The sequence below is a fragment of the Balaenoptera acutorostrata genome, chromosome 16 (assembly GCF_949987535.1).
Source record: "Balaenoptera acutorostrata chromosome 16, mBalAcu1.1, whole genome shotgun sequence".
NCBI classification, from domain to species: Eukaryota; Metazoa; Chordata; class Mammalia; order Artiodactyla; family Balaenopteridae; genus Balaenoptera; species Balaenoptera acutorostrata.
In genome coordinates, this window is record NC_080079.1 from 9165903 (window position 1) to 9191506 (window position 25604).

General features: G+C 41.4%; 1 protein-coding gene across 2 annotated transcripts; it reads right to left on the reverse strand.

Annotated features, from left to right (window-relative positions):
• Positions 1–366: 366 nt before the first annotated feature.
• PSTK (phosphoseryl-tRNA kinase) lies at positions 367–25588 on the reverse strand. Of its 2 annotated transcripts, XM_007173250.3 has the most exons (7): positions 25414–25588; positions 13077–13562; positions 10409–10700; positions 9960–10158; positions 5899–5974; positions 5271–5364; positions 367–2423 (listed from the first exon to the last, which is right to left on the reverse strand). In XM_007173250.3, the coding sequence occupies exons 1-7, from the start codon at positions 25468–25470 to the stop codon at positions 2224–2226; spliced, it is 1404 nt and encodes a 467-aa protein (XP_007173312.1). In that variant the 5' UTR covers positions 25471–25588; the 3' UTR covers positions 367–2223. The 2 variants fall into 2 exon arrangements, with proteins under 2 accessions (XP_007173312.1, XP_007173313.1); XM_007173251.3 differs by lacking the exon at positions 5271–5364 and having other exon boundaries at positions 2201–2423.
• Between the last annotated feature and the right edge of the window lie 16 nt (positions 25589–25604).

Here is a 25604-nt window from a genome sequence, read left to right on the forward strand (position 1 = left end):
AGTCTGCCTGCTAATGCAGGGGACACGGGTTCGAGCCCTGGCCTGGGAAGATCCCACATGCCGCGGAGCGGCTGGGCCCGTGAGCCACAACTGCTGAGCCTGCGCGTCTGGAGCCTGTGCTCCGCGGCGAGAGAGGCCGCGGCGGTGAGAGGCCCGCGCATCGCGATGAAGAGTGGCCCCCGCTTGCCACAACTGGAGAAAGCCCTCGCACAGAAACGAAGACCCAACACAGCCAAAATCAATCAATCAATCAATCAATCAAAAACATACGCATCTGATTCAAGATCCTCATTAAAAAAAAAAAAAAAAATCACTTTATTAACTGTATATTCTGGGCCAAATAGTGACAAATACATTTTTAAAAAAAAATTTTTTTTTTAATGATATTCTTGTCTGCTTACGTTCTTTTTATTTATGTATGTATGGCTGTGTTGGGTCTTCGTTTCTGTGCAAGGGCTTTCTCTAGTTGTGGCAAGCGGGGGCCACTCTTGATCGCGGAGCGCGGGCCTCTCACTATCGCGGCCTCTCGTTGCCGAGCACAGGCTCCAGACGCGCAGGCTCAGTAGTTGTGGCTCACGGGCCGAGTTGCTCCGCGGCATGTGGGATCTTCCCAGACCAGGGCTCGAACCCGCGTCCCCTGCATTGGCAGGCAGATTCTCAACCACTGCGCCACCAGGGAAGCCCGACAAATACATTTTTTTCTGACAACTAAGGAGAGATGTTTTGAAAGTACATTTTAGTTCAAACAGATTTTTTTTCACAATTGCAAACTAGAATGTATAATTTTACAATTCCTAGGACTTAAAGAGCACAGTTGTATTCCAAAGGTACCGATGCTTGAAAGCTGTAGTTAATTCTAAATGCACTAAAGTTTTTGAAGCAAATCTACCTTAGACACTTTTTTAGTATTGTATTTTTAAAAATATTTAGGATTTTATTTAAGTTTTTTGTGAGTTAAATTCTGTATTGGAAAGATGTTAGTATCTTCTATTAAGTATTGAATATGTTTCTCCCATTTTATTTTTAATCAAATATTTTATAGAAATGAGTTCAGAAAAGTTTAACATGCACTATTTATAATACTTTGCTGTTAACAGGCAATGTTCTGAAACTAAATTTATTTTTGTTCAGTGAACATAAGTTTAGATTTTTAAAGTTGGTAGATACTTTATCTCCACTAATATTTTTTTAAGAAACTGTGAAGAGATTAACAAGGAGTAACTTTATTTCAGATTTTATGAATATAGTATGTAGCTACAACTTCTTGAAATTCAAGTAAAGGCTAGACTTTTACTTTGAAAAAATTTCACTGGATATTTTCCAGTGCTATTTCATTTTAGAAATAAGTGTTTGCCATTCATCTGCAGAACTGTTTGACAAAGGGAATATTACTAAAAAAATGTTCAGAGATAAACTTCATTTAAGTTCTACAAAAATATTTATCAAATGGATATATTATTTTTTAAAAAATTCCCTGCTAAGGACTTTGCATTAAGTAGTCTTAGAGGGTATATGGTTTCTAGAACTTGGTTTTGTTAATATGTACTTTGATGTCAAGAACATATTTTGTATGTAAAACATAAAACTTGAGTATGGTTGCAAAACACACTATTGTTTAGGGATTCCAGAAAGCAGTTTAATGCTGAAATAACTCTATCTAGTATGTAGTTCATATTGTGAATGAAGCTTTGCTTTTGTAATATATGAATAAAAAATAACACTTTCTAATGATCTCGATTTTTCTTTTTTGAAAACTAGGATCCAATTAGTTTTTTAAATAATTTTCCAGTGTGTAAAATGTTCATTTTTTTTTTTTTTTATTTTTGAAGATTTTATGGCTACCTTGGTTTGGATTTGTAGAGTGCCTTACCCATGAGAAGATGTTGCATGAGTTAAAAGCAAAAACAGTTCCGTGATGAGCATCTTGTCTCCTTCCTAATTTCTTCTCTTTATTTAAGGTGTGACCCCTGCCCCCCCCACAACTGTTCTGGTACATAAATGAGGAAGTCTTCCTCTGATGCTTAATTATCCATGTCACATCTGACAAGTGACTGACTGAAGTAGTTTCTGTTATGACAAATGGATCTTTTAGAATGGACTGATTTTTTTTTTCCCCCCCTTTGGCAATTCACATCATTGGCCTAGAAAACATCCAGTAATACAGACTTGTTTAAATTAGTTTGCAGAATCGTAACCAAAATGGGTTTGATTGGAAATCAAGTTTTAATGCTGCTTTGAAAAATACTTCCGTACAATGTTATCTTTCTCATAATGAAAAAAAGAAATAACATCTGATAAGCCCATGGTTTGTTGAAAGCACAGGTATTTTTTGTTTCCTTGTCTTAGGTCTTCCAAAAACTCTGCTTTGAGCTTGTTAAGTTCTTCGGCTAGAAGTTTCAAGTTGTACGGAAACACCTGTTCACCTAAAATAAAGATATTCTCAAATTATTTGTGTAAATTAAATCAAGCTGGACTGATGACAGCAGGAAATTAATTTGATTACTTCAGACAAACCATTCAGATTCTTCTATAAATCATAATTGAGTTGGTGTAATATATAGACAAAGGTCACATTAATGTGATACAGGCAGATCATTTAAATAACTTGCTATGACATGCACAAGCAGAAAAGATAAACCTGAAAGGGACTTTGTGTTGACAAAATAAGTTGACTGAATTCTTACTGAATTAACAGGTAGTAAGGCAAAAAAGCAGAGCTAGAAAATGACAATTTGGCTTTGAAGCTCTGATAGACAATACCTAGAACAGTTGTCCAATATAATTTTCTACAATGATGGAAATATTCTATATCTGCCCTATTCAGTCCAGCAGCCACTAGCCATGTGGGTAGTGTGACTGAGAACTGATTTTTTTTTTGAACAGCTTTACAGAGATATAAATCACATAACATACAGTTTACCCATTTAAACTACAATTTAGTGGTTTTAGTATATTCACAGATATAAGCAACTATCACCACAGTCAATCTTTGAACATTTTTATCATCTGTACTCTTTAGCTATCACCCTCTTAACTCCATTCCCCCTGTCTCTGCCCTCAGTCCCTAAGCAACCGTTAATCTACTTGGGGTCTCTAGATTTCCCCATTGTGGACATTTCACATGACTGGACTCATAACGTGTGGCCTTTTGTGACTGGCTTCTTGCACTTTGCATAATGTTTTTAAGGTTCATCCATGTTGTAGTACTTCATTCCTTTTTATGGCTGAATAATCCATTGTATGGATAGACCACATTTTGTTTGTCAGCTGATGGGACATTTGGGTTGCTTCTACCTTTTGGCTATTAGGAATAATGCTGCTATAAGCACTTGTGTACAAATTTTTATAGGAACATATGTTTTCATTTCTAGGTCCCGTGGTAATTACATTCAATTGTCTGAGGAACCGCTAGGCTGTTTTCCAAAGCAGCTGCACCACTTTACATTCCCACCAGTGGTGTATGTGGGTTCTGAGTTCTCCACATCCTAACAAACACTTGGACTTTTGGATTCTAGCTGTCCTAGTGGGTGTGCAGTGGTATCTCATTGTGGTTTTGATTAGCATTTCCCTGATGACTAGTGATGTTTTCATGTGGTTACTGGTCATTTGTATATCTTCCCTGAAGAAATTTCTATTCAGATTCTTTGCCCATTTAAAAAATTGGGTTATTTGTCTTTATTGTTGAGTTGTGAGAGTCCTTTATGTATTTCGGATATAAGTCCCTTATGAGATGTGATTTGCAAATATTTTCTCCCATTCTGTGGGTTGTCCCTTCACTTCCTTGATGGAAGGAGAACTGAATTTTTAAATTTTATTTAAGCACAGTTTTGGAAGCTAGTACCACCTCCTTCACACACACAAAAAATTAATGGGTAGGAAAAGAGTCAAGAGTAATTTGGGCATAACCCTATTCCCCCTTCCCTTCATTTTACGGACAGGCAAATAGTTGAAAGAACTCCTACAACACCTTTTTGTTTTCATTCTGATCTGATGCCATTTTTGTTCCAGCTCTCTTTTTCAAACTTTGCATTACAACGCATAAATGGGTTGCAAGTTGCAACCAGTGTTTTTCTAAGATGGAATCAAATAGAACACAGTTCATTAAACATGTGAGGGTTTTGTGAAACTTGTTTCTATGCAGGAGTGTGTCTGTACTGGGCTACACACTAGGTTACAGTATTAAAACCTGCTTACGCATCATGGTTCAAAAAAGTCTGGAAAACAATATGGTTAGTATATTGTTTCTTTTTCCAATGGTCTAAGTTTTTGTAAAGGTATTAATAATAAATGTTGGTGATGTAGGGGAACATAACAGAAAGCATAAACTAGAATCAGACTTAGCTCAGTATCAGGTTGCGCAGGTACAATATTTAGCAGGTGTTAAGTTCAGCCTTGGACAAGTTACTTACCCTCTCAGACCTTCCATTTCCCCATTTGTAAAATTACACTTACCTGATAGGATTCTAAAGACTAGAAACAGTATTTATAAGGCACTTAGCATATAAAAGGAGTTCAAGAATTGTTAAGCTGCTGTTATTTTTTAAATCAAATTTTAAATATAGCAAAGAGTTCAATATTTAAAACCTGAAGGAATTATTTTATAAAACTATAATTATCACATATTTCATCTAAGTTCAGACTGACAATGCACTAAGCCTGTTCGAACTCCATGCTGATTTTACACCTGGCCCCTGACTACCTCTCCCCATCCCTTACTTCACCCCAGACTCAATGGCTTCTTTTCTGTTCTAGAACATACCAACTTTACCTGTGGACTTTTGCACTTGATGTGTCCACTGCCTGAAATGATCCTGCAAGCATCAGCATGGCTTGCTGTTTCCTTTCATTCACATCTTTGCTTCAATGCCATTTCCTCTGAGAAGCCTTCCTGATTACCCTCTTAAAAATAAATCCTCCCATCACTACACTTGCCTTACCCTACTTTACTTTTCTTCAGAGCACCGGCATATATTCATATATTTATTTATTTTTTGTCTGTCTCCTCACTATGATGTTCTGCTCCCTCACAACTCCCCAGTATCCAAAATAAAGCCTAGTACAGAGTAGCCACTCAACAAAAACCTACTGGATGGATGAATGCCTGGTTCCAGAGGTAGAAGTTTTAGCTTAATATAACCAAGTTGCATATTTAAACTGAAAACATGATGTAAACTTTATGAATGAAAGCAAATAAACTACCCACGTCCAGGGAACAAGAGTAGCAGGAAAGAATAGTCTCAACTAAATAGAATCTTAACTACTCAACACACCTTTCGCTTCCTTCATTGTCTGAGAGACAATTCTTCGGAGGGTCTGATCAGCTTGATGAAGAATGTTAGTTGAACAAATAATTCTGTCTGTTTCCTAGGTAATAGACATTGTTATTGGAACAGTTATCTAGTTTTACAAAAGAAGTAACTAAAGTGTAGGGGATGCATAGGTGAAGAGACAAAGAAAACGTGACTTTTCTGTTCCAGTTATTCTTCCCTAGGAGAGGGTCTAAACGAAATACATCCAGTTGTAAACTGGGTTCCACATGGGCAGTATGCTGGTTAAATGTCTAGGAACGGGCTCTCAAAGAGAAAAAAACAAGCCTATCCATAGTATTTTGTCTATTTCTACGGTGTAAATATTCCCATCCACGCCCACTTCGAGCTACCAACATAATGTCAACAGGCTCCAACGTTTCTGAAAATTTAACAGTCGTCTTTGACCAGGCAGTGCGAGCTCCCTCCAGAGTACCACTGCATCCAGGTGTCAGGAGCTGAATGCTGGTAAGATGCCAAGGCAGGGACAAAGTGTCTTTCACATGTTACTCATATTTTACACTCAGGTCAAAAAGATCTTCCTACAAAAAGTTCCTTCTCATTTATACTAAATCTAAACTGGAAGACTTACCTTTTGTTCCACATTCTCCTCCACGTATTTTATTGGATTTTCCAAAGCCGTAAGCAGTAAATCAGTCAATTTCAGTCTATAAGACAAGGTGGGATAAAATAAATCCTTATATTAAACACCTGTTTTTAAAGAACTTGTGTTTATGGGTACTAAGCTGAATTCTAGAGGAATGAAAGTGGTATATCCAAACTCCTGAACAAAAGGGGAAAAGCAAAGTGATTTGGGAGCTACCTTCTACTTGCAAAATTAAAATGTATAAGCTCAAAACAAATGATAAGCCCCCAAATCCCCTCATGTAAAAAATATTAATTTCCTAAGACTCATATCAATAAGGTTTTAAAAGACATTCTCTCTTTTCCCTCATTAACTGCTGAACTTTAGGCTCCTAGAACTTTATATTCCCTAAAGAAGGAGGCTTAGTCTTTATTTTCTGGCTTCTGCTCATTTACTGGATGTGAATTTGCAAAGTTCCCCACAGGACAAGAGGTCATCGAGGGTTGCAGTAGAATTCATTTATTCATTTAACAAATATTTATTGAGCATCTTCATATATGAAAAATGTTGTACAACTATGTATGTGAAACTATGTGCTAAGCTGGGGTTGTAGCAAGATCCCTACCCTCTCTAAGCCTGATAACATAATGGAGAGAGACAGAGAATAAATAAATAAGCAAAAAATAATAGTTTCAGACAGTGACAAGTGGATAAGTGAGTGAAGATAATGAACAAAGTGATCATAAGAGAGTGATTGGCTAGCCTATTTAACACCCTTCACGCTGGGTAGGATGGTCAGGGAAGCCAGTGAAGCTTACGTACGTGGGAAGGGTAGAGGGGACGGCAAGCACTATGGCCCCAAGAAAAGAACAAGCTTCTCGTGTTCATGGGACAGAAAAGGCCAGTTTGGTTGAAAAGGAGCAAGGGGAGAGTCGTGGGCTATGAGGCTGGGGAGTTAATCAGGATTAGAGCTGGGGGGCGGGGAGGATAAATTGGGAGGTTGGAATTGACATGTACACATTACCATATATAAAATAGGTAACTAACAAGGACCTACTGCAGAGCACAGGGAACTCTACTCAATACTCTGTAATAGCCCATGTCGGAAAAGAATCTAAAAAAGAGTGGATATAGGTATAGGTATAACTGACTCACTTTGCTGTCACCTGAAACTAACACAACATTGTAAAGCAACTATACTCCAATAAAAATTAAAAACAAAGAAATTTAGGGATCAGATTTAAAATTCCAAAAAAGGAAAAGAAAAGTACTGAATGTCATGTCTCTGAGAATATAAATTATGAAGTCTGTCACTCAAACATCATGTGCACGACAGGCAGATTTTCGTCTGATGAGATTTTTAATTATACAAAGTGAAAACTTTTAATGCAATCATGAGAGAGTTACATGTCAAAGTAAAGCTCTAATTTAAGTTTTCCAGAATAGTCTCATCTTAAAAAACAAGATTCTTTTCCCCCCAGCGTTCCACTCTCTCTGTTTTTGCTGACCTAAACTTTTCCCCCTATGAGTCACCAAACTAGAAAAACATCTTCCTTGAATGGACATATTTTTAGTAAAAGAATAGAACGTTAGGGCTTCCCTGGAGGCACAGTGGTTGAGAATCTGCCTGCCAATGCAGGGGACACGGGTTCGAGCCCTGGTCTGGGAAGATCCCACATGCCGCGGAGCAACTGGGCCCGTGAGCCACAGTTACTGAGCCTGCGCGTCTGGAGCCTGTGCTCTGCAACAAGAGAGGCCGCGACAGTGAGAGGCCCGTGCACCGCGATGAAGAGCGGCCCCCGCTCGCCGCAACTAGAGAAAGCCCTCGTACAGAAACAAATACCCAACACAGCCAAAAAAAAAACCCCAAAAGAATAGAACGTTAAAAAAAAAAAAATCAGGGTTAGAGTGTGCAAGTTATGGTAAGGAGTTTAAACTTTGCTCAGATACAAGGAGTAGCACTGAAAAAACGTAAGCCAGTGAAGTCACTGAATTAAACCTTCACCTCAACGTGATCTTTCTCACGAAGAAAAGAGCCCAGGTTCTGGAATGAGTGAGCCTGCAATGGGTCCAAATCTTGGCTCTGCTATTTACTATCTGGATATGTTACTTTACTTACCTGGGCCTCAGCTGTCCCATCATGAGAGGGGGATAATTGTATCTGCCCTCAAAGGGTTGTTGTGAGGACTGAATCAGATTATACATATAAAGTGTTCAGAACTTGCCCAGGACACAGTATCTGCTCAATAGCTGTTGCTGCTAATAGTAGTACTAGTAGTAGCATTAGTAGTGGTAATAGTAGTGGTAGTGGTAACAGTAATAGTAGTGGTAATAGCAGTAGTGGTGATAGTAGTGTAGTAGTAGTAGTAGTAGTAGTAGTAGTAGTAGTAGTAGTAGTAGTAGTAGTAGTATTTCACAGAAGCCTGGGAAAGGTATATTTGTCACATCATCTTTCAAGTTCCAATACAGGGCCACCAGACTTCAGACTTCAGTCATAGCCATGCTATGACTATTTTGGACCATATTCTTAAGACCCAAGACAAAACTGCAGATTATGTTCAGGGTTGGTACTGACACTGGCAAAGCTCACACTCCTCCTTGCTTCTAGCAAGAACTGGCCCCCAGAGCAGAGATGCTAACCTTAGGCTGCTCTCACGGGGCAGAATGGGGCATCTCAACGCCTCAACCAGCCATTCACTTGTGAAGGAAAACATTTTCAGTATTCCAGAAAGAGGAGCCATCAACTGGCTACATGCTTGCCTTCTCAACGTTTCAAGATATTATGAGAAGTTAAAATTAGAAATCTCAGCCATAGCTTATTTCATTAACCCTATAAACAACAGTTACTTAAATCGAATTTTTTTCTTTTTTTCTTAGAATGTTAGAGTATTACGAAATCCATGGAAACTGTATCCTGGGAACAAAACATTTTGAGGAATGAGTTTAAAAAATTAGCCTTTTAAAAACTGCTGATCCCCTCTGGACAACAGTCAGGCAGGAACTAAGGAACTGTGGGCAATATCCCTCTCGAACTGCGCTGTCCCATGCAGCAGCCGCGGGCCGCGTGCAGCCAGTTAAGTTTAAAGTGATTAAAATAACATTTAAAATTCAGGTAGGGGCTTTCCTGGTGGCGCAGTGGTTGAGAATCTGCCTGCCAATGCAGGGGACACGGGTTCGAGCCCTGGTCTGGGAGGATCCCACATGCCACGGAGCGACTATGCCCGTGAGCCACAATTACTGAGCCTGCGCATCTGGAGCCTGTGCTCCACAACAAGAGAGGCCGCGATAGTGAGAGGCCCGCGCACCGCGATGAAGAGTGGCCCCCACTTGCCGCGGCTAGGGGAAGCCCTCGCGCAGAAACGAAGACCCAACACAGCCAAAAGTTAATAATAATAATAAATAAATAAATAAAATTTATTAAAAAAAAAAAATTCAGGTAGTAAGTTGCACTGGCTATACTTCAAGTGCTCAATGGTCAGTCGCATGTGGCTAGCAGCTACCATACTGGGCAGGGCAGATAGAGAACATTTCTATCATCAGTGAAACTTCTATCAGAAAGGTGCTGAACTAGAACTCTCCAGAACTCTAGAATTCTCAAGACCTATTTTAGGAATGAAATGCATTAGCCACCACAGCCACAAGCCTCACATCTACACAAGCAGTGTAACTGGAGTGAGGGTTAAGGCAAATTAGGATTTAGTACCAGTTGCACTCCTTTTCTCTCTATAAGAAAACTACTGGGCAATGTGTTTAGACTGCGCTACTTCAGCAAGAGTACCAGAGATGTGCCCTACTCTGAACTCCCTGCCCTGACCGCTGGGAAACAGTATAATTTTAACAAGAGTACCCATTCGCAGACACACCGGGGTTCACGTCTCAGCTGTAACCATCTCAGTGACTCTGGGCAAACTAAACTTCCTCACTCAGTTTCCTCTTCTAAAGAAAGGGGAAATAACGTCCCTCTCCAAGGCTTGTGTGACGAGTAACCAGGTGGATACAGGGAAAGCATTCAGCACAGGGCCTGGCTCAGCAAAGCAGCTAGTGAAGGACACCTCTGAGTAGGCTACCTGGCCTCTGAAGCACATGCTGGGCTCTGAATTGTGAGGCTGTTGTGTTCCCAAGCATTTTTCTCAGGGTTGGGCTTTTCTATCTTGCTTCCCATCAGGTGGATGGTCTCGGCAGGCACTGGAAGTGGTCTCTGGCCATTCCTCTGTAGACAGGTCTCGAGAGAACACTCTAAAAAGAGCTGGCAGAAGCCTAATGAATCTGAAAACCATTCAAAAACCACAAAATTACTAGGGTACTATTTTTCCAAAATGTGAAATATTCGTAGACACGTTAGACACGTTACCCCACCTGCAGCAGGAAAGACCATTTGCAATACTGAACATGTAGCTTTGAAAATTAAGTAAATCCATATAAATCTCCTAATCCAATCAAGCTCTCACTAAAGACAGTAGTGATTTTGATATGCGAATAAATGTCTCTGAGTGTAAGAAAAAAATGTGTTAATTACATTTCCGAGCCAGCTGATAGACTTGATATCTCATACTTTGATAATAAAAGTTGTCATCTAAAATCAAAAGCAGAGGTCTAGAAACAGCAGTCTTCGTTAAGAGATAGTGAGACTGGGCCTCAAGTGCTGAAGAAGATATCAGATCTTGATCCTTCAAGCAGGTTAGAAAATCCTCCCACATGGCTTCAGTCCTGCTGGGTGGGGCAGACATCTGACACCCGTTAATGACAGCCAGAAAGAAGTATTCAAGGTACTTCAACAGTTCCTGGCGAAGCGATTTCCACTGGGATGGCTGCAAAATACCATAGAATTGCAATTTATATTAGGCTTTGGCCAGTAGGGTGGTCGTGCCTCAACAACCCCCTGCTCCATATGATAATTTCTGAACCATCTGGAGTTCTCTAGACACAACTTGCTTTCTCATCCTCATGTCTTCATATACGCTGTTCCTCTGCCTGAAAAACTACTCAGTGATGTTAGTTCTCTGTGAACTCTTCTCAGACTCAGCCATGCGGAAGGCAGCTCAGATCATCCCTTGCCTATCATGACGCCCTGTTCTGTGTATATTGGGTCTCCACTCTAACAGGGTTTACATTGTTTAGGTATCTCTATGTCCCTGCTAGATCAATAGTCTACTGTATACCCAGGCTTCAGCAGAGGGTCAGACACCTAATAGATGCTCCAGAAATGTATATGAAATGACTGAATGAATAAGTGAATAAATGAAAGAATGAAAAGCTGTTACCATCCAGGAGAAAGGAGGAACCAAAATCAATACCCTGGGACTTCCCTGGTGGCACAGTGGTTAAGAATCTGCCCGCCAATGCAAGGGACACGTGTTCGATCCCTAGTCCAGGAAGATCCCACATGTTGTGGAGCAACTAAGCCTGTGCACCATAACTACTGAGCCTGCGCTCTAGGGCCCGTGAGCCACAACTACTGAAGCCCACGCGCCTCGAGTCTGTGCTCCGCAACAAGAGAAGCCACCGCAATAAGAAGCTCCCGCACCGCAACAAAGAGTAGCCCCCTCTCGCGGCAACTAGAGAAAGCCCGCGTGCAGCAACGAAGACCCAACGCAGCCAAAAATTAAAAAAAAACAATATCCTGCCAAAATAAAATAGTTTGGCTAAGATATAGCAATGCTCATTTGCCCTTGAAATAAGAAAAGTTGTAGATAGAAAGAGGATCAGCTGAAAGGTCCCTGGGTCCAGATGAAAAGACCTCAGGCTAACAACAGGATTGGAATGGGATAGGGAAAGATAGAGGAAGCAGATTGAGGAGAAGAGAATAAATAGCTTGAAAATATAAGCAGTCTTGCGCTGCTCAAAGGCTCTGGTGAACACTGACATAGTTATGAGGTCAAGGCTGGAGGGAAAACACAAGGACAGCAGATCAGGATCCCTCTCCTGTCTGTCCATGCTCTACCCCGTCACTGAGATTATGGCACATAAAACAAATACATCAGCAAAACCCGCTCAAAAGGAAACAGAAACACGATCACTTCCTAAAAGGTGAGATATCCTACTCGTGGTGACTGGATGAGCCCCATGGCCTTGGTCTGTAGGGGGAGAGTGGAAAAAATATAATAAGAAAAGTGAGGGAAAACCCCAGCAGATACCACAATCCCTATCAACAACTTCCAGCTTTCTCCATAGTGGTAAAAATACTATTACTTAAGTAAATCCGGTGTTACCAGGGGCCTGATACTGTATTTACCTCACAGTTAACCAAGAATGGGGAAGTATATAGCTTTTGTGGAGAAGTTCAAAATTCTTCCATGTGCCAAATGTACTGTATTTTTGCATATATACTTAGAGTGGAATCACACCATATTTGCATTTTATTTATGTGAATTCATCTACATTCGGCACTAAATGACAAAAATAACTTTAAATTTTTCAGAATATGTTAATCAAAAAGTATTTTCTCTAGAGTGAGCATGAGATGGGTGACGTGACTCTACTCTTCCCCGCGGAAGTCTCAGTTTTCACATGCTTCTCAGGGGGATGCATCTCACAGCGCTGAGGGTGATCTCAGGGCTTAAAGAGAAGTATGTACTGGGAACCCAAGTTGACCCCTAAATACAAGCCTATTACTTCATCTGGTGGTCAACTAAGAAACAGCCATCTTTTCCTACTCTGGCAGAAGCAGGTTTACCCTCAGTTGAATGAAGATCCAGCTTCAGAGGCCAAGTCCTTCATTTGCACAGAATCTATTGTCACAGGAGGGGCCCTAATAAGTACCCTGTCACTTATAATTTTGTATCCTTTTTCTTTAAAAGGGTTTCCCCAAACCGCATAACTTAAAGCCCCACAATACCTGGATTCGCCTGGCTGAATGTTAAATTGGCTGTGTTGGAATTTTTGAGAGATTCTGTCCTTCTTTTCAGAACAACCTTCCCAAAGGATTTTCAGGAGGATACTTGATTATGGGGGACTTCCACCTTGCACGCTGACTTCAGACCCTAACCTTATGCTGGTGGCTGTTTGCATCGTTTTCTATTTCTAGTCAACTCATTGTGTTAAACCAGCTCCCCTTTCCTCGAACTCCAGTCTCTCCTCTATCAGGGACCCACCTCCCACACCAGGTATTACCCAGTACAAGAATCGTGGAGTTTGTAGATTTCCCTCCGCGACAGCAGTCTAGGCCCCGCCCCCTCCGTACTGACCAACGGGCGAGCGCTCGCCTCCTCTAGGAACGCGTCTGGCATGACGTCATCATAGGCGACGACGCCCACGGCCCAGCTCCTCTCCTGCCGTAGACTGTGGCTGAGGGCACGCGCGAAGGTCGACTTTCCTGCTGCGGGCAGTCCACAGAGGACGCAGAGACCTAGCTTCTTCGGCTTCTCGCTGTGCGCTCCTCTGGCGTCCTCACCTGCCTTCATGCTGTCGCGAGAGACCCGAGGTAGCTGCCAGCGTTGTTTGCGGCAATGTCCGCCAACTGCGCATGCACAGTCTCCCACCGCCCTATTGCGCCGCCTATTGGCGCAATGGAGGAATGGGCGAGCCTTCGGCTCCAAACACCATGCGTGGTCGCGGTTGTATCCGAGGTCGTCCCCTTGGTCCCCTGAACCCCTGGTACTGAGCTTTCTGTGAGGCGAGTCCTCTAGTCTGGGAAGTCCACGGGGATGCGTTTCGTAAAACCTGGACGTTTCCTAAAGGGTCAGAAAGTTAGACAATCTTCAGTTAGAATCATCCTTCCTTCCGGAAACTTGCAAACCATTAGGATCTGCGCCTCGGGTTTTTGTTTGTTGGTTTTTACGATGAAGTCCGTTGCCCAGGAAAATCGCAGAAGAGACTTCGAGTCTTTTCCTCCAGCAGTCTTTGGAAGGTCAATTACTGGAAATCAAAAAATAGGAGTCGAATCTGAGTCCGACGACTGTGCTCCGCTGCCCCTCACAGTTGTGATAGGTGGAAGGGCAGAGTAAATAGTAGTCATTGCACCCTAACGCCGCCAGTCGGCAGCAAGTGTGAGGAAATAAAGGCAGGAAAGGAACATCCCCAGACTTCAAGTCCAGTGCATTCATGCAGAGCATACTAGGTATTTTAGTGTTAAAAAAGAAACGCTAGGGCTTCCCCTGTGGAGCAGTGGTTGAGAATCTGCCTGCCAATAGACGGGACACGGGTTCGAGCCCTGGTCTGGGAAGATCCCACATGCCGCGGAGCAACTGGGCCCGTGAGCCACAACTACTGAGCCTGCGCGTCTGGAGCTTGTGCTCCGCAACAAGAGGCCGCGATACTGAGAAACCCGCGCACCGCGATGAAGAGTGGCCCCTGCTTGCCGCAACTAGAGAAAGCCCTTGCATAGAAACGAAGACCCAACACAGCCAAAAATAAATGAATAAATAAATAAATAATTAAAATAAAAGGAATTCTTAAAAAAAAAAAAAAGGAAATGCTAAGCTGTGAAGAAGTATAAAACAAATTCCCTCTGTGGGGATGTGGTGTAGAAAAATTGAATTCATTTTCTATCTTTCACCTTATTTTAGGAGATTATTTCTTAGTCATATGAAGTTATGTTTAAAATGTGAACGAGTGAAAATCAGTGTATACTGGGACAAAATATAATCAATAACCCAGTGCTAAATCTGATATATTTGTGATTACAGAGCATGTACACATACATTATCTCATTTTCTTTCTCTTGGATTGAAGGTGAGCATTGAATTAAACATACTTTTCATTTCATGACATTATTGTCATAGGCCCAGTGCAAGATCCCTCTCCTTAATTTATTATTTTCATCACTTATCCACACGCACACTCATTTCCTCCCCTTTTCCTAGGCAACCTTTTTTTTTTCTCGTTTAAACATGGTTATTGTTTGTTTACTTATTTTAAGATAGACTTTTTAAAGAGCAGTTTTAGGTTCATAGCAAAATTTAGCAGAAAGTACAGAGAGTTCACATATACCTCCCCCCACCCCCAGTCTCTCTGGCTATCAACATCCAGTGTGGTACATTTGTTGCAATCGATGAACCTACACATCACTATCGCCCGAAGTCCACAGTTTACACAGGGTTTACTCTTGGTGTTATACATTCCATGAGTTTTGGCAAATGTATGATGATATGTATCCATTATTATAGTGTCATACAGAATAGGTTCACTGCCCTAAAAATCCTCTGTGCTCTACCTATTCATCTCTCCCTACCCCAGCAGCTGCTTATCTTTTTGCTGCCTCCATAGTTTTGCCTTTTCCAGAAGGTTATATAGTTGGAATCATACAGCCTTTTCATATTTGCTTCTTTCACGTCTTTCATGGCTTGATTGCTTGTATCTTTTTAAGCACTGAATGATACTCGACTGTCCGGATGAATCACAGTTTATCCATTCACCTACAAAGGTTATCTTGGTTGCTTCCAAGTTTTGGCAATTGTGAATAAAGCTACTATAAACATCTGTGCGTTTATGGACGTAAATGGACGTAAATTTTCAACTTATGTTATTTGGGTAAATACCAAGGAGCGTGATTACTGGATCTTGTGGTAAGAGTATGTTAGTTTTGTAAGAAAGTGACAGACTGTCTTCCAAAGTGGCTGTATCATTTTGCATTCCCACTGCAATGAATGAGAGTTCTTGTTGCTTCATATCTTTGTCAGCACTTGGTGTTGTCAGGGTTTAAAATATTCTAATAGGTGGGTAGTGTAACCAAACAGGACCCTGTGGGGCCTTCCCAGAACAGACCCCCCCCTCATCATGTCCTCCGCCTGCCTCTTGTCTGTAGAAAAACTTTAGCCTCCTAGGCCTTCCCCAGGTTCCAAACAGTAAATTTAATCAGAGAAGTGAGAAAATGCAGAAAGAAAGGAAAACAGTCAAGCAAGACAAAATAATAATAGTTTAGTCATTAAACAAAGTCAAGGACCTTTAGTTCCTCCTCAAGGGTTATAGATAATATTCTGAGCCAAGTCCTTTGAGCTCTTTTGCAGATACTGAAATCCCCACCAGGTGGAAGAAGTTAACTCTATACTGCTAACAAGCACATATGCATGGGGGTCCTGGAATCAATCTCCAGCGGATACTGAGGGATGACTATCTTCTCTGGTGAGGTTTTTGTTCAGACCTTTTACCCATTTTTAAACTGGGTTGTTCATTTTCTTACTGTTGAGTTGTAAGTGCTGTTTGTATCTTTCGGATAACAGTCCTTTTGCAAATATTTTCTCCCAGTCTGTGGCTTGTCTTCTTGTTCTCTTGACACTATCTTTGGCAGAGTGGAAGTTTTTCATTTTAATGAATTCCAGCTTACCAATTACTTCTTTCATGGATCGTGTCTTTAAAGTTGTATCTAAAATGTCATCACCAAACCCAAAGTCATCTAGATCTTTTTCCTATGTTATCTTCTATAAGTTTTATAGTTTTGCATTTAGCATATAGGTCTATGATTACATTTGAATTAATTTTTGTGGAAGATAAAAATCCTTTATCACATTTTTTTTTTTTTTTTACATGTGGTTATCTGTTTGTTCCACCTCCATTTTGCTGAAGACCTTTTTTTCCTCCATTGCATTGTCTTTGCTTCTTTGTCAAAGATCAATTGACTATACTTGTGTGAGTCTATTTCCGGGCTCTGTATTCTGCCCACTGATCTGTCTATTCTTTTTGCCAATACCACACTGTCTTGATTACTGTAGCAGTACAGTTAAGTCGGGTACTGTCAGTCCTCTGACTTGGTTCTTCTCCTTCAATACTGTGTTGGCTATTCTAAGTTTGCCTCACCATATAAACTTTAGAATAATTTTGTTGATATCCACAAAAGAACTTACTGGACTTTTGATTGAGATTGTGTTGAATCTATAGATGAAATTGGGAAGAATTGACATCTTGACAACATTAAGGCTTTCTATCCATGAACATGGAATATCTCCTTTCATTTAATCCTTCTTTGATTTCTGTCATCAGAGTTTTGTAGTTTTCCTCACATAGACCTTGCACAGATGTTGTTAGGTTCATACCAAGTATTTCATTTTTAGGGTGTAATGTAAATCATATTGTTTTAAATTTGAAATTCTACTTGTTCGTTGCTAGTGTTAAGAAAGCAGTTGACTTTTGTATGTTAATCTTGTGTCCTGCAACCTTTCCATAATCACTTATTAGTTCCAGGAGTTTTTGGTTGATTCTTTGGGATTTTCTACATAGACAGGTCATCAAAGACAGTTTTCTTTCTTCCTTCTCAATCTGTATACTTTTCATTTCCTTTTTCTTATTACATTAGCTAGAGCTTCCAGTATGATGTTGAATAGGAGTGGTGAGACATTCTTGCTTCGTTCCTGATCTTTGTGGGAAAGCATCTAGTTTCTCACCATTAAGTATGATGTTAGCTGTAGGTTTTTTTGTAGATGTTCTTTTTTTAAAAATTTATTTATTTTTGGCTGTGTTGGGTCTTCGTTGCTGCACATGGGCTTTCTTTAGTTGCAGCGAGCGGGGGCTACTCCTCGTTGCGGTGCACGGGCTTCTCACTGTGGTGGCTTCTCTTGTTACAGAGCACAGGCTCTAGGCACATGGGCTTCAGTAGTTGTGGCCCACGGGCTCAGTAGTTGTGGCCCACGGGCTTAGTTGCTCTGTGGAATGTGGGATCTTCCTGGACCAGGGCTCGAACCTGTGTCCCCTGCATTGGCAGGCGGATTCTTAACCACTGCTCCACCAGGGAAGTCCCTGTAGATGTTCTTTATCAAGTTGTAGTTCCCCTCTATTCCTAGTTTGCTGAGAGTTTTTTTTTTTTATCATGATGAAAATGTTGGATTTTGTCAAATGCTTTTTCTGCATCTACTGATATGATTGTGACTTTTCTTCTTTAACTTGTTGATATATTACATTACTCAATTTTCAAATGTTGAGCCAGCTTTGCATGCCTAGAATAAACCCCACTTGGTCATGGTGTCTAATCCTTTCTACACATCACTGGATTTAATTTGCTAATATTTGGTTGAGGATTTTTGCATATGTATTCATGAGAGATACTGGTCTTTGGTGTTCTTTTCTTGTAATATCTTATAATGTCTGGTTTTGGTATTAGGGTAATGCTGGTCTCATAGAATGAGTTAGGAAGTATTCCCTCTGTTTCTATCTTCTCAAAGAGATTGAAAAGAACCGATATAATTTCCTCTTTGAATGTTTGGTAGAATTCACCAGTTATTTTGGACCAGTTATCTTTTTTAACAACCTGTTTGGAACAAAATGATTTTTTAAAATTTTTATAAAAATTGTTTTATATTTCAGAACATCAAAACGAACTATTATGACTTCAAGTTTAGGTGTCCACTATCTAAAAAGACATGCTCTTCAAGGACAGGTTCAAAAATAAGCATGTGATGTTAGCATACAGCCATAATTAGAGTACAACCCTGAATTTATAAAGCTTTCTTCACAGACCTCACTCTCACCTGAGACCTAGAAAAGGACAATAATGTGATGAGATACTTACTGAATATGTGGTCTCTTAAATTAGCGGGGTGCCAACATGGTAACATTGCATTTAGTACCAGAGACAGAATATTTGAGAGTCCAGGTGGGTGAATTTTTGGGTCAAATAATGGGGCCCAGACCACTTGGGTATGTGAACTATGTCCTGCTCCACACACTCCCTTCTTCCCTCAGCCCCAGGGCTGACCACTTCGCCCTAGGGAAGGGAGCTACTCTTGGCTGTACTTCAGTGGAGGAAATACTACACACCTCTGAGAGTGTAAAGGTGTGCCACAAAATCATTCTCTTCTTGAGAATGATCTTAAGAATGTACTGTCTCCTTATCAAAGAAAGCAAGTGATAACTCACATATATCTAACTCAGAGTTTCTCCCTTTCCTCCAGAATTTATATAGTCAAGTGGGCCATCCTCAAGAGACATTTGTGACCCATTTTCCCTCACATATTAACACATAACCTGAAGGCACACAGATCACTCCTGTTTAGGATTTATTGTTAAACTTGATTTAAATCACTATTAGATTGATTACATCACATGGGCAGTGTTAGTTGTCATCATTCTGTTCCTTCTGATACTCAGCAGAGAACGGAGGTTGGTCAGTAATCCTTCATGCTGGAGCAGTCACTCTGCTTTGAACTTGGGGTGAGACTACTTGACTGACCTTACTTTGCTGGTTCTGTTCTATCAGTTCTGCCACTCACAGCCACAGGCATTGCATGGGACTCTTGCCTCACCTAGACTACCACATGGGCTGTAGGAGGTACCCAGCACCCAGTTCCAATTTTAGCTTTAGCTAAATCTTCCCATGTTGGGGGTGTTCATTCTGTTCTTCTCATGAGAGCTTTCAATTCACTGTGATCCAGCTGCCTGTTCCAAACATGTTAGTTGACCTTAAGGGGAACTGTATTCATCTGAGAGCAAGTGAGCAGAAAAAGCAATGCGTGACAACTCTGGGTTTAAGTTTCTGATCTGTATAATGAATGAAGTCCTCTTAAGGGGACTTAGAAAATCTGAGATTCCACCTTCTGACATCCCCAGTATCTTCAGAAGCAGATTTTCTCCTCTGGTTACTTTTAACACTGTTTTCCACCAACTCAGCACTCAAGTTCTTTAATCACTAACAGAAATTGCTAACAGTCTAACTGCCAAAGCCCAGGTTTATTTAAACATAGCAAGAGCCATAAGACCTCATCCCTCACCACTTTTGTCCATCTTCTCTTTTCTTTACTGATCCCTAGAGCTAAGCCTTCTGGAACCCCTTTCTAGTCACAAACAGATTTTTACTTTTAAAAAGACCTTGAACTGCTTTACCTTAACCTCAAAATGACTCTGATAGCATGGCATTGTTCACAACCTCTCCAAAATCTCACTTGTAGTTGCTGAGAAGATTAACTAATACATGTTTACTTTGTGGCCTAGTAGACACTTAGTAAATGCTGATCTCCTTGGCTGCCACCCACTTATAGGTCCGTGAAAATGAACTTCCTTACTTTACTCTCCAATGAGGTATTGCTCATACCCATTTCAATAACTCCTCCTCTAAAGTTTTTATGACAAAGTAAAAATTATAAGCTTATTCGCTCCTTTTCTATAATCACCATCAATGTCATTTCCAGCTGAATCATGTCACCAGTCTTATCTTCCTTCTTAGCTTCTTTAAAAAAACCTAATAAAGATAGCCTAAAGTGTGAGCCAGATACTCAAATGTTACCAAATCTTGAACTAACACTAGTATCTAGTGTTTTTCTGATTTCCCAAAGACCACTTTGCTCCTGGTATTGTTAGGATGAAAGCAAAGTAAATGACCTAATATGCTGAAAGTGGGTACTTAGACCCAGAATAATCATCAATCTCACTAACCCTAAGAACCACCAAAGTGTGTGAGGAAAGATCAAAGGTACAAGAAGCAGTTCTGCTAAGAAGAATCTGAATGCTACCAACCTCTGGCTCACAGATGAAACCGATGTCAATTCCTTGGCTTCTTAAGCTTCCAAAACAATTTTCTCAGAAGAAAGCAATTCCTAGAGATTTCCAACAGAGATTTTCACTGTTTCCTTACTTCCATCATGGTGTCATATGTTTAAAATTATTATAAAGATGTTTAAAACAATCAACCCCCTCGAAAGCCTAATAAATGAGCCTCGTATTTTAACAATGCGAAAGTTATAACCATTCAATGTTCACTTGATATTTGTGTACCAAATACTGCCTTAAATGCTGGGGATTCACACATAAATAAAGACATCGTCTGGTGTTAAAAAAAGCTCATAATTTATTTGAGGAGAGAAAGTGAGAAAAATAAAATGTGCACAGCACAGAGATAAATATAACTACAAATTTTAAAAATTTACATTGGCTGTTCACATTATGTTGTATATAAAAGCACAACTATCAAAGGTAAAACTGGTAAAAAGGATTCTATAGCTTCCCCTTAACCTGCAATCTAATAGTACAACATATCCCTGGAAGGACTTTAATAAACATACCTCAAAATTCTACAATTATACATAAAGACAGGTAATTTTTATAAAAAACACACAATATTCAAAATGAGTTGTGAACATACTATGTAGAATTTTTGCTCAGTTACTTCTTCACCATGTACAAGTGTCACAAAAACATAACAAAAAATAATAAAACACATCCAAGAGTTGATTTAGCTTGGATACTATTTTATTTCATTATTAACTTACCAAAAGAAGAGTTAGTTCACATAGATCTTAAAACTCTAGGTAAGCAGTCTAAGACCCCAAGAATGAAGGATAAAACAATCCCATGAAATGGGTCCATTATGAAAGTTCTTTTTAAGCCAGGTATTCTGAAGCTGGAGTGGATTTTTCCGTAGATGATACCATGTTATTCATGCTGGTTACTTTTCAAGCCACTCTTTTTACTGGATTCGTTCACATTAGTGTATATTACTGTAGATCCAAGCAGAATAAGGTTGTTAATTTTTTTTAATGTAGAAGATAAAACCCACATAAACAAAAGCTCTTTGCAGTTTTCAACAGTTTAAGGGTATAAAGAGGTTCTGAAACCCAGAGTGTTTAAGAATCTGTTATAAGGCATGTACAGTTAGCAGTAAAACATGGTTATGTGATTACTACCTACCTTACCCCCAATACCTATATTTGTATCTTTAAAGAAATCTTTTCCCCAATTTTAATTCTTCTCTTTACTAAGACTCTAGGGTAGTGACAGTGGGCAGAGACAGGGAAGCAAGAAAAGCATGTAACAGTAGTGCAGGGTTCTTTTTTAAAGCTGCACACACTATCTCCTAATAAAACTCTACTACTTCCCCCACTTAGAATTAACTGCTGTTACTAATGGAAGAATGCACAATTCTTCAAGTCTTGTTGCTGTTTGTGCCTTGTAACAGATTCTTAAACAGGAAAGGATACAGACCAAAGTTAGCAAAGCAAAGGCACATGGAGCAGAGACCAAGAGAAACCAGGTGCAAGCATCCAGCAATGATGTGTGACAGCATGTGCAGAGTATTGCCAACCAAGGAAGCTCACCTGAGTCTTGGTGTTCAAGGTTTTTATTGGGGGTCAATCAGGTAGGCATGGAGCACCAATGTGCTGACATTAGTTTCTTAGTCTTCAGCCTCTTCAGAGGCCAAACTAAAAGAGTATAGCCCTGGGGGCTTCCCTGGTGGCGCAGTGGCTAAGAATCCACCTGCCCATGCAGGGGACATGGGTTTGAGCCCAGGGCCGGGAAGTTGCCACATGCTGCAGAGCAACTAAGCCCATGCGCCACAACTACTGAGCCTGCGCTCTAGGGTCTGCGAGCCACAACTACTGAGCCTGCGTGCCACAACTACTGAAGCCCATGTGCCCTAGAGCCCGTGCTCCGCAACAAGAGAAGCCACCGCAATGAGAAGCCCACATGCCACAATGAAGAGTAGCCCCCACTCGCCGCAACTAGAGAAAGCCCGTGCCCAGCAACAAAGACCCAAAGCAGCCAAAAATAAGTAAATAAATTTATATTAAAAAAAAAAAAAAAGAGTATAGCCCTCACCACACATCACACTGTTAGCATAACCTAGCTGGCGGGGCTGAGGCCCATAGTTAAAAAGACAATTTTATTAAGCAGGTATTCCAGCAGCTTAGAGGATAAGACAGGAGTTGGTCCGGAACCAGGTCTTTCTTTGGAATGTGGGCAAGTTTTGAACATCCCACGCTTAACAAGTTAACCCTTTACTACAAAAACAGCTTTAGGATAAGAAGGTGTCACACAGGTGATAATCATGGATGTAGGCAGATTCAGCTACACATCAAGAGCTTCCCCATAATTCCTACATGTCTTCAGAAAGGCTGAAGCCAGGCTGTATTGAAAACTGTATACAGTCCAGCAATATTGGACTAACCAGAACAGAGGTTATAAATGACGTGGCGGTGGAGAGCAGCTATAAATGAAGTTGGGGAAAAAGGGGTAGGAAGGTTACTCTTTCTTTCCCGCTTCTAACTTAACTGCAGGTCCAGCACTGAGGCAGGGTGAGAAGAAGGAACTCCAGGCAACCATAGGGCCTGCAGGGACCAGAAAGAACGGGAAGGGAGGAGAAGAGGCACAACTCAAGTGGTACCAGCTGGGAGGATAGTTAAGTTCCTATAACCACCTTGCTGGGAAGTATACTCCTGGGTAAAAGGCAGGGCAGATACAGTAAGAACTCATTCTACTTAAAATTAAGATGGTCAACACCTCAACTGTCATATTACTAAATGAATGGGCCCAAGAAAATTAATACCACAAGTCACTTCTTTCTAAAATGTACCTTTCAAATATGCATTGGTTCATATTCTGAAAACAGATTGGAAATATGCCTCTAAAGAGCATATTGAGTTCTTACACATTAAGCTGTAATAATGAACTTTAAAATAAGTGAGTGAAAGAATTGCATAGTACATCCTAGTGATATTGGTGGTAAGTTTCCAACATATATTTTATGATTTATTTCAAGGGGAAAAATAGGGCAAAAAAATCAGTTGCAATTCAGGACGATAGTAATTTATCATATTAAGAGTGAGGTCAGTTCTGAACAACCACCACCCTGGCTTTGAAGAAAAAAGCATAAACCTGAATTTACTATTTTTGCCTTTTTCTGCATCTCTTATTTTGTGATCAAGCTGCCAGCCAACTCTCACCAATCTATCAATTCCATACAACAAACCTGTACTCAACACCTTTACCAGGCATAATATAATTACTAATCTCAGCAAGCCTACATAGTAGGGAACACAAATATGTAAACTGATAAAGTTTGAAACCATAAGAGAATCATAGTACCTGACAAAGATTCTTGCTTGGCCAAACTTTATTCAGGCTCCTGAACCTTCTCCTAGGCTCATCTGGGCATTTCCTTGTAAAATCTAGTTTTAGCAAGAACACTGCTAAGTCAATTTAGCAAGATCCCCCATCCTCCATATCTGACCACCCTTGATAGCTAATCAGGTTCCTCATCTTCCATCATCCCCTGGGTGATGTCTAATAACCCTGGCCTCTCACCAGCAAGAATTCTGTTAGGTAGGTTCAGGCACAATCATCTAGACCCTTGAGGTTTCTTATTAGTAATTTTCTATCCACTGACCCCCCTACCCTGCTCCTTGGCTTTAAATTCTCACTTGTCCATGCTGTATTCAGAATTGAGCCTGGTCCTACACTGAGGTCTTTTCCCCTACTATATAGTTCTGAATAAAATCTGCTTTTACTGTCCAGTTTGGGTTTTTCTTTGACATAAATTAAAAGTATACGAGTCGTACAGAGGAATGAGTTTAATTCTATAGCAGAGTGGAGATCTGCTTCATTTTGAACGATGAACAGGATTTTCCCTGTTCCAAAAGAACAGGCATTCCAGAGGGAAAAGCCTGCGCAAAGGTGGGGGAGATGGGAGGGCAGGGAGGCAGGCGGGAGTCAAGGTACAAAGGCTGTACTCGGTCAAGAGCAACAAGCACCAGAGGGCAGTGCAGAGGATGGAGTGGAAGTGGTTGAGAAGGAAGGCTAATGACAGTAAAGAAGCTCCTGGAACTGTTCAAATGAAAGCTAGTGCTTGAAAACAGAAGAAGCAGAGATGAAGAAAGAATAGGTTTCCTCCAAGAAAACCAAGATTTGGTAATTTACTGGCTGTGCGAAAAAAAAAGGGGAGACCATAGGAGTCTAATTTCCTGACTCTTGGTCATTCAGCCTTATTCAAGAAAGTCAAAGTCCACTTGACAGTATTGACCTGGCTCCTTAAAGTGGAGATGGGTGTTTCTGAAGAAGAGCCTATTTTCTTTGGGCTGTCCAAAGCTGGTACTGTGAATTAAGGTTAATATACAGGAAGCAGGAACTATAAGACAAAAATACTGATGTAGACAACCGAGAATGCGTCTGGAGTATTAAAACACCTTTGCAAATTAGGCCCTTTACACTCAAGGCCTTTGGAACTCTGACATCCCACTTTTCTATATTCTAGCTCCCTTTTTTCTTTCAAAAGGTGGAAAACTCATCTGCACAGGCCTCTTCAGGAAGGGGACAGAGAGCGGTGGTGGGGAGGGACCATCTACCTTCCTATCCCGGGGGCATCGGGAAAGAGCCACCCGCTCCCACTTCTCCGGACCCAAAGCTTCAGGGTCCTTCAGGTCCAGCTCGCATTCTGCTCCACCGCAGACCCGAGGCCGCCGTCCTGCTCGCTATTCCCGGGGCCGGGAGGGCAGACCCCACCCCCCTTCGGGCCCAGGCCTTTCTCCACCTTCCACCCGGCCCGGGGGACACGAGGGCGGCCCGCGCCACCTGACAGGGCGAAGCCCCACGGCCACAGACCTTCCTCACACGCCACCCGCCCCGGCCCCACACCAAGGGGAACACCGTCCCAACCTCCTCCTCAGCTAAAGCCGAACGACCGGCACCCACCTGACACCCTCGGAGGAGAGAGCGCGTCTGCGGCGCGGGCTGAGGGCTTCCTGAAAAGTCGACTCCACCGCCCGGCCGCCGCGTCCCCAGCCCCCCGCACCACACCGCAGTCCGCGGAAAGGCTCGGCGTCCGCGCCACAGACAGCGAGGGTCGGGACGAGGTCCTTCAGGTCTCGAGAGCCACGACACCACACCTACCTCACGACGTACTCTCCTCACTGGACCAATCCTGCGGGTCAGCCCAGCCACCGTCATCCACACATTTCTGAGGCCAACGTCAAACCACCACTGGGTTCCCGCGGGCGCCGCACCGCGCCTGCGCACAGCCCAGCAGCTGGACCAGGCTGTCAGTGCGCATGCGCCGGACTCCAGCTCTCGGCCCCCGCTCC

Coding starts and splice junctions, on each gene's coding strand:
- PSTK (XM_007173250.3), bottom strand. CDS start 25,470: ATGACGGTGGCTGGGCTGACCCGCAGGATTGGTCCAGTGAGGAGAGTA. Junction 13,563..25,413: donor TGAGGAGAGTACGTCGTGAG/GTAGGTGTGGTG, acceptor CTGACCCTTTAG/GAAACGTCCAGGTTTTACGA. Junction 2,424..5,270: donor GACAATGAAGGAAGCGAAAG/GTGTGTTGAGTA, acceptor TCTTTATTTTAG/GTGAACAGGTGTTTCCGTAC.